We start from the raw sequence: 15,340 nt of genomic DNA, 5'->3' as shown, positions 1-15,340 counted from the left end.
CCAGATGTGAGCTCCTCATCTGTACCTTCCACTGGACTGCTGCGCGTGACAACATCCATGCCAACTATGCAGCCGAAGTGTGCAACCGATAGCTCCAATACCCAAGATGCAACACCGAAGGACAGTCCTCTTCGTGATGTGAATGTGAACCTATCCGCAGTCGTGCCGACGGACACTGGTGACCCTATGGACGTGCAGCCGTCTGGCGGTTTGACGAACGCAGCCAAGCGAGGTGCCCCTATCAACGTGCTTCAACAAGACGCCTTCGCTTCGGAGCAACCGGCAAAAAAGGTAAGGGCCACCCCAGACAATTCCTCCACGGCCTCCCCTACGCCCGCTCCCTCTCAGTCTTACCCAACGCCCACCCCTTCTCAATCATATCGAGTTCATATACGACCCCTTTCATGCTACGACATAACTTCAGTAGCCACAAAATATGTCCAAAGGGTCATCGACCAATCTCTTGAAACCACCGGATACAAAGGGTTCGCAGCATATAAATCTACCAACTCGATTACTGTGCACTTGGCATCTCTCAGTGATGTGCAGAAAATGTGCACTTTAACATCTATCCCGCTGTCAGAAGATCAACACCTGCCTGTGCAGTGCTACTTTGCATCGGGCCCTAATATACAGAGGTGTGTTGTCTATGGCATTGACCCAGAAGACACCCCTGAGATAATATGTCGTGAATTGACCTCCACGACACACAGGGTGCTCGCAGCTAGATTCATGGGCAAGAGCCGTACATGCTTAGTGACGGTACAGGGCCCTCAATGTATCCCAGAACGGTTTTATTACTATGGTTGCATATTGCGACCTAAACCCTACCTTCCTCGAGCAATATTCTGCTACCGCTGCTTTCAACGTGGACACATGCAGGCATTTTGCCCACAGCGTACTATTGATCCAGAAAAGCTCACACCAGAAGGCCAACCACGATATCGATGTGGCTTATGTAAATCTGATGAGCACGATATGACAAGCACAAATTGTCCGACTAAACAGAAGGCCACAATACGGATACGAAAGGCTATACCAAAAACGACTATAGTAACAACACACAATCGTTATGAGGTTCTTGCAGAAGAGCCAGAGATGCTCTTGGCAGAAGAAGAAAAAGCCCCAGAAACACAACTGTATTCTTCTGTTCTTAAACGTGGCAAGCAGTCGCAGACAAAGAAACAGAAATTACCGGAACCTCTGCATCAGTCAGATGATGACCATGATGACATTGACGCTCGGATAGACGCACTGGCCAGAGAGATTGAGCGACTACGCAAACGTAAAGAATTGGTAATTCTGCGTCGTCAGAAAATAGGACCGACACGTGACGCATCAACCACTGCGAATGCCACCGTTATGCCTGGATCCCGTCCGGCACCACAGGTCAACCAAGCTGTTTGGACAGCAGTTTTAGATCAACTTGCACAACTAACGTTGCTCATTCAGAATTGCCTGCATCATGGCTAATTCTCTGCAGCAGCTGTCACAGGATGGAATTCTACAGTGGAATTGTCGGGGCCTCAACTCCAAGTTAGGAGAAATTAAAACCAAGCTTCAATACAATAAGCTACATGTATGGGCACTGCTTATTCAAGAGCATAATAAGCTATGCTCCCTATCCAATTTTAATGGGTATCATAACCCATCTATTAGAGATAGACGTGCTACTACAATGGCTTCAGCTCCGGGAAAAGCTGCAGTTTATATATCATCGCGTATTGCTCACACAGTGCTTGACCTGGAGCCATGGTGTAGTGGTAGTCAAGAAGTTGTCGGGGTCCTGACACGACCAGTGAAGACTCCTGTCATTCTAGTGTCATTCTACGCCAGACCGCAGCGCACACGTTTGAACTTAGGGTGGATAGCCCATCTCCGGTCTACGTACCCGGGAATTCCTATTCTCGTGGGTGGAGACTTCAATGCCCCACATACAGAATGGGGGTACAAGTACAACTCCTGAAGAGGATGCCAAGTTAAAAACATCATGAGCGATGCCACTTTTACACTACTGAACCATCACGCTGTGGCTACCTGTGCTGTACCCGCAGTATCTAGAACAAACGCTCCAGACCTCGCGTGGTGGTTGGGTCCTGGAATGCCGCAGTGGCGGGTGGAACCAGATACATGGGGCAGTGATCATATGCCCATAATGATTGGTTTGCACAGAACGTGCATAAAGAAAATTCGACGACGAGTAACAGTTACGCATTGGGATAAGTTTCGGGAATCATCGATTGATAAAGTACCCTCAGAGCCCTCAGAAATTCTTCCCGCTTTGCAAGAACTGCTACGGAGGAACACCACTGTAACCACAGTTGACGAGGAACAACCTCAACCGGACCTCACCCTTTTGCAACTTTGGGCAAAGCGACGTCAGGCAGAATTGTATGCGTCGAGGAATCCCGATGCACCAGGTAGCCGTGCACGTGCTAACCATATAGCGGCGAAGGCGCGTCAGCACGAAAAGCAACTTTCTCGATGACGATGGTATGAGTGGTGCGAGAATCTTGGATCGGGCATTGGAAACAGAGCACTTTGGCGTACGTTCCGGTCAATGGAACGCGGTCATAAGCAACCTGACCCTGCAGCGAGCGTTAGGTTAGCGATGCAGAGTTCGCCACATCAATTTGCAGAACACGCTGCTAGAGCGTTTTTCCCGAAATACGATCAAGCGTCACCTATAAACTGCCCCGAAATTGATGAGTCCAAATCCGAAATATCCAGCCCTTTCAGCATGGCCGAACTAATAGCGGCGATTGAAACTTCGAAGCAACGAACAACACCTGGTCCCGATGGTATTCCTTATGAGGTTTTCAAGAACATGGAAGGAGCAGCTCTCGACGCACTTCTTCAGGCTATTAATAAAGTATGGGAGACTGGAAACGTTCCACCTGATTGGAAGCATTCAATTGTTGTTGCGATTCCGAAACCAGGAAAGTCTCCAAATAGCCTGCAGTCTTTACGCCCAATTTCACTAACCTCCACTGTCTGCAAACTCGCTGAAAAGATGCTGGCCATACGAGTTTCCTGGTGGCTTGAACGCCACGATAAATATCATCCTGCTCAAATTGGATTCCGTTCTTACTTGGGAACTGAAGACGGACTTTCTATGTTATCAGACGATGTTTTACAGGTTTCTCCACACAGTCACGCTGTACGCACGGTAGTAGCAACAGACATAACGAAAGCTTATGACAATATAGACCATGAAATCATTATATCCAACCTCATCGACCTGGGACTTCCACCGCGGGTGATAAGATTCATCTACTCATTTCTTCAGAATCGCACATTTGCGATTAGAGTAGATGGAAGGCAAGAAGGATACTTCACATCGAACAGAGGAGTCCCACAAGGTTCGGTTCTGGCTCCTCTTCTCTTCAACGTTGCTCTAATACCTCTAGCCTGGCAACTACATCGGATTCCAGATGTGAGGTTCTTAATCTATGCGGATGACGTCACTTTGTGGTCCGTGCATAAAGATATCTCTAGACAAGCTCAACAGCTTCAAGAAGCCCTTGATGTGCTGAACAACTACGCTCGGAAAGCAGGATTGGACATTTCCGCCCAAAAATCAAGCTATGTTGTGGTGGCCAACAAGAAAGGACGCACAAGAATTACGCAGCACCCCTTTACATTTAGACTCGGCGCAGTGACAATCCCTGAGGCTTCTGAGGTCCGCATACTGGGTCTCGATATTCACCAATCCGGCAGTGGTGCACACTGGCTCCGTAAAACCAGACAGAGTTCGTCAAAAACACTTCACCTTATTCGTCGCATTGCAGCAAAAGCAGCTGGAGCTCGTACTGACGTAGCTCGACGGTTGGTGCGTGCAGTCTTGCAGCCACGGATTTTATATCAAGCTCAATTTCAACGGCTGACTTTGGCACAGCTGGCACAGTTGGAGATGATTAATCGTGATGCTATGCGCACAATCACAGCACTGCCCCGCATCACTCCGATACCAACCTTACAGGAACATGCCCAGCTCAACACAATTGCAGAGCTCATTTTGCAACGTGAAAAAGCACGTGAAATAAAAAAGCAACTTATTCCGGCTGTCGCTGCGTTGCATGCTCATTTTCACCGCGGCTCTCGGATTGACAATCAGCCCTATCCAATGCCTCCCTGGGAATTCACCAGCATCACAACTAATAAGCCAACGAGGTTACGTCGCCGCGATACAACAGGTATTATTGACGAACACAACATCGTCGATGCATCATGCGTTAACACCTGCCAAGTCTATACGGATGCTGCCATTCTCCCAGACGGCGGAAGGACATCATTCCTGAGTACTACGCATAATTTCATCAGCGGCCACCAGCGCTATTTATCTACAGAAGCCAGCGCTCTAGTAATGGAACTTCAAGCCATCCACGACGCTGTGCAAGATGCGACATCTAAGCTGCCTACCATCAAGCAACTAGATATCTTCACTGATTCTTTAGCGGCTATCCAGGAACTCAAGAAGGTTGATAAGGCGATGGAAATCTGCGAGACAATACACACTATGAATAGTAAGACATCTACTTGCGTCAAAGTACACTGGATTCAAGGCCATTCAGCGAACCCTCACAACATTGCTGCTGACCAGCAGGCACACTGCCCTCCTAATCCTGATCCTCCACCTATTCCCCTCCCACCCCAACCCCGTAACTCGCTGCGAGCCCGTAAAAATGTTCTCCGGCAGGACACACGCGCTCTTATCCCACCGTGTGTCTGCTCCCTCCCCCTTCACCTTACTAGGGCGGAGGAAGTTGTGCTTAGGAGGCTTCGGGCCGGGGTGGCCCTTACACCGGCTGTTGTCTCAAGGTGGAACTGGTCGCATTTACCACTGGGTGCTACATGTCCATACTGCTCCGTTCCTGTGGTGGAATCAGATGCATACCACCTAATATGGACATGTACGGGTTTACAATCGGAACGCTCGAGTCTCCTACTGGAAGCCGGCCTCCGCTACAGTGTGACAACCAGCTATGACCGCTGGATACATGACAACAGATTCCACAAAACAATGCTCCAATTCATACACAACACAGGCCTCACAGCACACATATAATACACATATACAGTCCAAGAATTATGCCTTAAGGGCAAGCCTTATCGCAATAAAAAAAAAAAAAAAAATTCTCAGCCTATACATTACCTGAACAGTACTCGTAAAATTTAGAAAATTATCCGGAAAATCCAACAATACCCTTTAGTTTCGAATAGCGAATCGAATACCGCAATATTCGACTCGTTATACGAAATATTTTAACACCATCACACACACACACACACACACACACACACCTTATGCAACTGGTAATGCATTTCATCAGCTTCGCTGGCGGTGCATTCTTTTGCTGCTACTGCTGCCCATTTTGTAAGAGAACCCGAACCAAACACAGGCACTGATGTATAATTTAAGTGCAGCAGTGATGCACGGATGCAGGAAGGCTCGACAGCTACCGCATGGCTTCATGACTTAACGAGCAATTCATCCAAAACTTACAAGCTAATGGTACAACCAAATGCACAGGAGCAGCGACCGACGGCTGCCCTTATGCATTTAGAGTACCAATGATGAATGAGCGCGCACGCGCACAAACAGCGATGCCCACAGAGACGGACAGAGCAGACGTCCAGCAGTGTCGAAGGAGTACTCACCGCAGCTTGTCGTACGTACACCGGGTGAGACAAGTGGACATTTCTGAGAAGAAAGAGCAAGCACTGCAGCGTGTAGTACTCCCGAGGTGCCCCATCTTTTCCGGACCTAGAAGCAACAAATCGACAGATCGTGAGACGGCTTTCCAATGAAACCCTGGCTTCGGCGCCGCTAACACTTCGCGATAAGTGCTGCTGGCTGCAGTACAACCAAACAAGTGTCGTAGGCTACATTCTAATCGTCCTAGCGCAAGCATTTTCTCCAAGGTAGCATGCTGTCAGGCGTGTGTCGGTACGAGAAAGTGCAGGTTGTGTCAATATGCGGACCACGTAGTGCCCAATGCCGCAGGACAGGATGCCGCTGCCCAGCTGCAGCATTGACTATGGGAACATCGCTGCTTCAAATATTGTGTCTCCATAATCTAGAACGGCACTGTTCCAGACCTAACAGCAATCGGCACTCAATACGCCGACAGAATTGAATATAAACGTTGTCAACTACCAGTCGCGAACAGGAGCACACAGCCTAAGCCTAGACATGGAAAAAATAAAGCGCTTCCCAGCCTTAAAAGGGAGCGTTTCACCCGCACTCACCCCCACACGAGGTAGTTGGTCTTAACGGTCTTCGGCCAGGAGTATTCGTCGAAGATTATTTGCGAGTTCTTCTCAGCGATATCCTTTTTGTTGACATTGAACTGTCGCAGCAGGCTCAACGGGTCCGCCATGTTTGCTAGAAACGCATGCGCGAGTCCGCGCAGCAGAAGGCCGCTGCGGTGACGTAAGCTAGTTTCCGGTTCCGTAGTGCGTAGCAGACCCAGTAGCAGACGACAGCGCGGGTCAAGCCGCACATACAGTTTCCTGGAAACTCTATGAAGCCGCAGAGCGATGAAACCGCGGAATTTGATCACTGCAGTTGAGGTCGACGTAACATTCTGTTTTTCTTTCAGTCTAAACACACATCGGAATAAGCCAGCTTGATGCGGTTACTTTCAAAGAGGTTTCTGCAAGTTTCAAAACACATTAGTGACTCACTAAATCGCCATACTTCTTTTCGATCGAAATTAACCAAGCTGCGGTAGACGCTGTTAAAATCATTGACGCCACGGCGAGCTGGTGCAGGAACTGCAGGGCAGCGGCTTCGGGGACACCCGTCTTAAGAGGAAGCTTTAGCTCGGGCCCAACTCCGACGCGGCCTATTCAAATGCATGTAAAAACGCAAAAACGTTTTTCTGAGATAACCCCTGGACCGATTTTAATGAAATTTGTTGCATTTGAGAGAGCAAGTTAAATTCGAGTGACTGTTGGTCACGGTCCTGAATTTTGTTAAAAAGATTTTCAAAAATTCGAAAGTTTCAAAAATATAGAAGCACGAAGTTTACAGATTCATAGCTCTGCATAAAAAACAGATATCTCGGTTCTGTAAACGGGATCCATTAGATCATTGAAAGCGGACAAATTCGATACATCATTTTATATCTTACGTGAATTTGTTACGTTGTTTACAAGGGTTCTGCAAAAGCTATATTTCCATATTACTAAATTTTTTGACATTCATGTGTAACATATCAGTTTTGTCCGCTTTAGATGTGCTGTTATGTGCAATTCACGGAATTGTATTATCAGTTTGCGTTGCTGAGTTACGGAGTTGTAAACTTGATAGTTTCGTTTTCTAAAAAATTTTGATTTTTGCAAATTTTTAATAAAAAATTGACAGCCTAAATAAAAAATCCGAAACCAACGGTCACTAGATTTTAAGTTTTTCTTTAAAATGCAACAAACCTTTTCAAATTTGGTGCGGTGGTTGACGAGAAAATCGAATTCTGCTTTTACGTGTATTTATATAGGAGCACCAGAGCTAAAGCTTCCTCTTAACCCTGTGAACCACGAACGTATCTTCAACGTTAAAATTGATCCAAACGTCAACGTCTTGGGATAACGTACATGATACGTCTCGCGTACGTAGCGTTTCTATAAGAAAAAAGCGTGGCTATTTATAGGACGTACCATCTACATGATTGTTAGCCTCCAGGATAACGTATTGCGGATGCATGCAGCCGCGGCCACTGCTAGCTGGAACAGGGGAGCCCGCGGATGGATGGATGGATGTTATGAGCGTCCCCTTTTGGAACGGGGCGGTGGGTTGCGCCACCAAGCTCTTGCTATTATACTTCTTAATGCCCTACCAATGCCTCCTTTACTAGATGCAGTGACTAGACGCCTGTCGCGTTGTCCGGTAAACTCGGTTCCGGGCCCTCTCCCTTTTCTCTCCTCTGCGAAAAGGCAACGAGCGCCGCTTGTGGCGGACATCTGCAACCTAGTACACGTGTTGCTGCGGCCTCTGAGATTACCATGGCATCTGTTGCCGTCTCGGAGGCAGCAGGCGCGGCGCGCGACGGCACGGTTGCGGAGTGGGCGACGTCGGCTGCGGGAGGCGCGTTGCGCGGAGCCGAGCAGACGACAGGCTATGCTACGTTTTTTGTTTGAATGTTTGAATAAAGAAATGAAATCTCGATGTGTGTTAAGAAATGCCATGAAACATGTTTTTAAGTTTTCGAGAGTGGTTTACACAGTTCTTAAACGCGCTTTACCAATATTGCGACAACAGTTGGAGTTAGCAGACCTGTTGCTTTGCATCAGTTTGTTTGTGAAAGATTTCGAGTTGAGAGACGTACTTCGTAGCAGGACTTGTTTAGTTGAATGCCGGCTCTTTACGCTCGCAGTTCCTGCACCTTTTATCTGTCATTTATCCATCAATTTAAGACCTCCTAAATGTGAATCCTCTACCCGTGGTGTCCAACAAAGACTGCAGTCGGCATGCCTTATTGCTGTGTGCCGCAATGTAAGTCAAGCACTCAATGCCGACGTCTCGGCGTGTCGTTTCATGAAATACCGGTCGACAGCAGTTTGCGTGAAAGATGACTTGAGGCTATTCCTAGGGAGAACTGGATGCCCACACTAACTTCAAACTGTTCGGTAGTTTGCAGTTTGCACTTTCGAGAGTGTGATTTCAGAGAAAGCTGGAAAATGCGAAGTTGACTTAAGCCTGGAGCGGCCCCCAGCTTGTTTAGCGAGCGCTTTTCGCGAGAGCCATACGCCGGGTGTGCCATAGCGGAAAAACGCAAGCGTGATTCGTCGCCCACAGGCGCGCTTGGCTGCATGCTGCCTTCTGAAAGCAAAGTACTTTGCTCGCAGCCGCACGATGAACAGTCAGCCGAGACAAACTTCAACGAGGACCCTTCTGGAACTGCCACAGAATTTTGCCCTACCCGCCGTGGTTGCTCAGTGGCTATGGTGTTAGACTGCTAAGCATAAGGTCGCGGGATCGAATCCCGGCCACGGCGGCCGCATATCGATGGAGGCCGAATGCGAAAACACTCGCGTACTTAGATTTAGGTGCACGTTAAAGAACCCCATGTGGTCAAAATTTCCGGAGTCCTCCACTACGGCGTGCCTCATAATCAGAAAGTGGTTTTGGCGCGTAAAACCCCATAATTTAATTTAGATCTAATTTTGCCCAATAGCTGTTCCCGGCTGCAGTTCGGAACTTGTCCAGCGAAACCAAGAACGACCCGCTATGAGCAACTTTTGTTTGGCGTGGCAGCCAGTAAAGATACACTAAACGAGGACTCGACGCCTAATCGGAGCCCTGGCTGTACTATTCCGATTCGTTCCTTGCCATCTGGTGGCTTGCAAGTCAACTCAGAAAACAATGGAGCGCATTTTTCAGAGCCTGCTGCAGGGGAGGACAATGACGCACAAACAGAAGACCAGAGCGCTCTAACAGATTAAGAGAAGTTTGCATCTAAGAAAAGGCAACCAACAAAGGCTTTGCGCTCGTTCAAGACGCAAACAAAATGGAACTCAAACACGTCAAGCGTGTTTGTAGAAAGAAAGCGATGGCGACGAAAAGAACATGCGCTGCGAGCAGGAAATGATAAACAGCGCAGAACTGTAGACGCCTACAAAGAAGATCTTCAAAAATTGAAAGAAGAGTGCTACGTCTCTGCATTTCTGGAAGTTGTGACTGACGCCGAGGAGGGGACGGCAAAAGCAGTGCTGCTCCTCGACCAAGTAAAAAATTATGAAAAGAAAACACCACGCTGGTCGGAAGTAACAATGAGGCATGGCATCGTAATGCGACACCGCTCGACAAAAGCCTACGAATACTTGAGGTGCGAAGAGCTTCTAAAGCTACCTTGCAGAACAACGCTACAAAAATACTTCGGTACTATGTCCGGCGAAGTCGGTTTCCGCGAGTTGGTTCGCTCCCGCCTGGAAGCGGCGCTTGAGAATCTGGACACACCACAGTCAAAAGTATGTAGCCTCGTTGTTGACGAGATGAGAATTAGACAAAAGCTGATCTACCACAAGCAAAGGGACGCGTTCGTTGGTGATGTCGACTTAGGTCCTGACCTCGAGTACCTTGCTCCTGCAGCTGAGGTGAACATCTGGCAAATTCACTGTTGTGTTTTCTGCTTGGTGGCCTGCAAGCAAGATATAAGATCCCCGTTGGTTATTTCTTCACCAAAGGTTGCACTGGAGACCAGCTTCCCGACTTGCCGAGGTCATTCGTCACGTCGTCGTCAAAACAGCCAGCATTGGTTTTGACATCATCAGAGTTGTAACCGACAACCACAAAATCAACGTAACTGCTATGGAAATTCTGAGTGGCGGAGAAGCAAGAACAAGGGCACCACATCCAGCAGGTCCATCAGTGGATATATTTTTCGCATTCGATCAGAGCCACGTTATAAAGAACATCAGGTCTCAATTCCTGGCCAAGGAATTTGGTGAAAACGAGGAAATTTCATCAAAATACATCAAAATGCTCTACAAGATGCAGAGACAATCAACAGTGCGGCCAATCAGGTTCCTTACAAGGAATCACGTTTTACCGTCGAATATTGAAAAAATGAATGTGAAGACGGCCCGCAGTTATTTTCTCCTGCAGTATTTATTTATTTATTTATTTATTTATTTATTTATTTATTTATTTATTTATTTATTTATTATGCCTCAAAGGCGCCAGAGATGGGGTATTACATGAGGGATGGGCTTAGCTTAACAAAACAGTGATTCGAGAGCAGCCTTGAAGTGATGTGCGTCGGAGTGGTGCGTGATGTCGGCAGACAGACCGTTCCAATCCCTGGCGGTTTTCACAAAAAATGATCGTAGATGAGAGGTAGTCTGCGCCGGGGGAGGATGCACGCCTTTGCTGTGGTTAATGCGGCTGGACTGACGATGAGCTCGTAATATAGCTGAAATGTGGAGTGGTGAATGATAGAACTTGTGAAAAAGACACAGTCTAGAAATAAGACGTCGCGATTCTAGATTAGTAAGACCGGCACGGGTTTTTAGTTCAGACACGCTTGCATGATAAGAATATTCAGAGTAGATAAACCGGGCTGCACGGTTTTGAATTGATTCCAGTGTATTAGATAGGTTATGTTGATGAGGATCCCAGACAGAGCATGCATATTCTAACTTAGGGCAGACATATTTAACATAAGCTGACAGTTTTACTGATGGGGAAGCAAGTCTTAGATTCCGGCGGAGAAAACCGAGGGTTCGATTCGCGGCATTGGCTAAGTTAATGACATGATGTGACCAATTTAGGGTAGTTGAAAAGGTTATGCCGAGGTATTTATATGAGTCTACGGATGAGATTTCGGTGCCGTATATGGTGTATTTCCCTGATTGGTGATGCTGTCTGCGATGGAAAGAAACTAGCGAGGTTTTTTTTTAGTATTTAAAGACATCAACCATTCGTTACACCATAATTCAATGCGTTTTAGGTCATTTTGAAGCAAATGCACGTCTGAAGTGTTAGTTATGCGTCGATAAACTACACAATCATCTGCGAACAATCAAATGTTATAAGAGATCCCATTAGAAAGAGTAGTGGTCCGAGAACTGTGCCTTGTGGTACGCCCGAAAGGACAGAAGATCTTTTAGATAACTGTGTGTTAGCAAATACAAACTGCTGTCGGTTAGTGAGGAAGCTACGTATCCAGTCTAGTACAAATGGATTAATCTTGAGACGGGAAAGTTTTAGGAGTAGCCGTTGGTGTGGAACTTTGTCAAATGCCTTTTCAAAGTCTAAGAAAATCGCATCTACAGGTACGTTCAAGTCGAGGTTAGAGCTTAGATCATGAAAAAATAAAGCTAGTTGGGTGTCACGTGAAAGACCTTTACGGAAGCCATGTTGAGCTGGGTGAAGAGTTTAAGAGGTTATTGGATACTAAAAAGTTTACGATCTGAGAGTAAATAACATGCTCCATTAGTTTGCAACAAACCCTGGTGAGTGAAATGGGACGATAATTAGAGCACAACGATGGAGGATCTTTTTTGGGGACTGGAATGATCTTGCCGACTCTCCAGTCTTCCGGCACCACTCCTGATGACAATGATTGCTGAAAAATAGCACATAACATCGCGCTCACATTGGTTTTGGTGTTTTTCAGCACTTTAACATTTATTTCATCGACACCAGACGATGATGTAAGTTTTAATGAATCAATTAGTTTCTCAATGCCGTAAGGACAAAAGGTAATATCAGGCATGACTGAATGATCCGAAAGAGGGAAGCGAGGTAATATGTTAACAGGTTCAATTGTGAAGACGGAGAAAAAGTACGGTTAAGTTGTTCAGCAATTTCGCAATCGGGAATACGATGGTTTTGTTCATCAAACAGAGCTAATGGCTGGGAGTTAATAGGGTTAATAACCTTCCAGAATTTTTGGGCGTTATTTCTTAACATAGACGGCAGCGTTTGCGAAAAAAAAAGTGCGTTTTTCTTTATTTGCTAGAGCTTCGAATTATTTTTCTGCAAGGTAATACTTATTCCACGCGCCTGCGTTGTTAAATCGTTTAGCCGAGCGAAAAAGCTTTTTATTGTTTCTTTTTATTGTTAAGACGCTTTAGTGTGATATTAAACCACGGGGATGACTGTTTTTCGGTTAGGGTGATAACGGGAACGTATTTCGCGAACACATCGAGCATTTTGTTTTTAAAAAGCAGCCAGTTAGTTTCGACAGAACGCATCAAAAAACTGGTTTGGAATGAAGCAGCAAAATGTGCGAGTTCCGAGTTAATTGCCAAATAATTCCCTTTGTCATACAGTTTGATCACTTTGTTTATCTTTGTAGGTTGTGAAAGCTGACAGGAGTACGATCCATGGATTATAGAATGATCACTAAGACCAGGCAGATGCGTCATTGCATAAACTTTGTCAGGATCAGAAGCAAAAATGAGGTCGAGTATGTTCTAAGAATTACAACTTTGACGTGTATGTTCAGTGACAAGTTGCGTTAATCTAAAGGTTAGGCATGAGTTAACAAAATCGCTTTCGGTTCTTTGTTGCGAAGTTGCTGATGTTAGGTTAGTACAGTTTATGGCGGGAAAGTTAAATTATATATATATATATAAAGACGCCGACGAGAACGCTCGCTAGCAGACGCCCCCGCATACTGGCGCTATCGATGCGCCGGCGGAAGCAGCCAGCCGCCGCTGCCGCCACCGCCGGAAGTTGAAAAGGCAACGAGCGCCGCCTTACGGAATTTATGCTGAATTAAGGGGGACCCGCCGCATCAATGGGAAAGCGAGCAACGCGGCGGCCATCTAGTGGTCCTACCTAGGCATGGAGGAAGGAAACTTCCTCCATGCCTAGGAACTTCCACGGCCGCTCAATGGAAACGCACTTGGTGCGGCCCGTCCAAGGAGGATATGGCCCGTCGCGTCGCGCCGGTTTTACTGGGCGAGGGCGTGATGCGAGAGTTTACAGTTTCCGCCGTCGGGGCGCCACTGCTCCGGGACGCTTTGCAGGAGGAAGACCACCCGAGCGCCGCAGAGCCAGTGGGTCTCACGCGTCGCAGCGGGTTTCTTTATGATATACGACTGCCCTACTGGATCTGCGCACGTGTGTGATCGTGTACGGTGTGAACAGACGTTAGCACAGACGGTGCCATGCCGCGCAACTGCTGTGTGCCGCTGTGCAGCACCAATGCAAGGAAAGATCCGACGATCCGATATCATGAATTTCCGTGCGATCCTGAACGGCGGGCTGCATGGTTGAAGAACATGGTTTCGTTATGGTTGGCGAAAGCAGCCGTTAAACTTCCCATGCAGGATGGTGAAACTTGTCTTGCCAGCTGCCATCTCATCTGCAGCCAGTGAGCTCTCGAGTGAGCTTGAATTCATCACTATGTGGAGTGAGCTAGTAGCTGATATAGAGTTAGCACCAATTGCATACCTGGCCGGCTACGTTGCACGTGCATGTGAGGAAAAGGTACAGTTGTTTGACAAGTTAAAAAAATTGAATTAGGCTTGCATTATTTTATCCTTTGTTTAAGTGTCTAATTCACACACACACACACACACACACACACATATATATATATATATATATATATATTGAAATATGTCTGTGGTTGATTTCATTACGGATATAATAGATTATGTTCTTTTAGTGCCGTTTTTCAAACTAAATTGTTATGCTCGTCCTCAGGTGGCTTGTAATTCCTGCAAACTCCTTCTTCAAGCAGCGAGGCCAGCTGAAGCAATATATGGATTGATCCGCAACGTTGATGATGGATGGCTAAGGTACCCAACAATAGAAGCAGTTGGCCGGTGTAAGCTTGTACGCACCTTCGTCACCAAGGTCATGAAGTGCTCAGACGTGAGACGAACCAGCAGGCTATGCAACACCTTGATGTCAGCACTACTTCCTCATTTCACACAATGTCCGGCGCTGACTTGTGAAAAAGAGGATCGCAACCACGCTGAGGACCTCTCCAGAGTATTTTTGAGCAGGCTCATAAGACCATTGTTGACGAACTGGGCTAGCAGCCTGAATTCGACAGTGGACAAAATTTTGCTTACACATAAACCTCTCTCGAGGAAAGTTCTGCGCTTGTAACGCTTTCAGATTCTGTGTACATGAACTTTGAAATGAAAAGAAAAACTGGACTCAAGCTACTGACTTCTGGCTTTATTGTTTTCTTTCCGACCATTGATGTAGGCTAGTAGTGCCCATTTGCAAAATATTTACCGCACATACCCGTGAACCGGCTGAACTATAATGCAGCAAATCTCTGCATGTCCAGAAACGGAAAACAGCGTTACTCATCGGCTCTAATTGTGGACCAGACTGATCAGTGTTCGGACTTCTTAAAACGAGCCTTTTTATGCTAACCAACTAATTATACGCAACAAGTTAATATAGCGGATAACCGGCTTCGTGTGTGTCGAACGCGAGTTACTGAATAGGCGAACGCTCGAAGAAGCGCACGTAACATATATATACGTGACTTCCGACACGAATTGTCGCTGACAACTGCAGCGATGCTGACGTACTGCTATCAGTAGCAAATCGCCAGTTAGCATTACCATTCATATTTTGTGAAACACCGCTACACAGCTCTTTATCGGAACAAATAAAGCCATGACCGCGCGGCCGCGGCGGGCGGAGAGCACAGCTCTCCCCCCGCAACTGTCCCGGAGCAGTAGCGCTGCAGCGGTGGCGATGGGAACTAGGCGCGTCACGCCTCTCTCGGCCGACACGACGGGCCGCACCAAGTGCGTTCCATTGAGCAGCCGTGGAACTTCCTTCCTCCGTGGCCATGAGCAACGCGAACTTCCGGCTTCACTTTAGCTTCACAAGGAGTGACGTCAGGGCCTCTCC

The 15,340-nt window shown here is 47.0% G+C and overlaps 1 protein-coding gene across 1 annotated transcript in view; it reads right to left on the bottom strand.

The window, feature by feature from the left end:
• The window catches only part of hyx (cell division cycle 73 hyrax), a 99,429-nt gene extending 93,028 nt beyond the window's left edge, over window positions 1-6,401 (bottom strand). Inside the window, exons 1-2 of the mRNA XM_075678277.1 lie at window positions 6,253-6,401; window positions 5,662-5,767 (exon numbers count right to left, since the gene is read on the bottom strand). Coding sequence (XP_075534392.1) covers window positions 5,662-5,767; window positions 6,253-6,383 — 237 coding nt within the window. The 5' untranslated portion in view covers window positions 6,384-6,401. The remainder of the gene's footprint in view (window positions 1-5,661; window positions 5,768-6,252) is intronic.
• Between the last annotated feature and the right edge of the window lie 8,939 nt (window positions 6,402-15,340).

This window comes from Dermacentor variabilis, unplaced genomic scaffold (assembly GCF_050947875.1).
Source record: "Dermacentor variabilis isolate Ectoservices unplaced genomic scaffold, ASM5094787v1 scaffold_18, whole genome shotgun sequence".
Classification (NCBI taxonomy): Eukaryota; Metazoa; Arthropoda; class Arachnida; order Ixodida; family Ixodidae; genus Dermacentor; species Dermacentor variabilis.
This window is presented reverse-complemented; position numbering and strand designations above follow the sequence as displayed.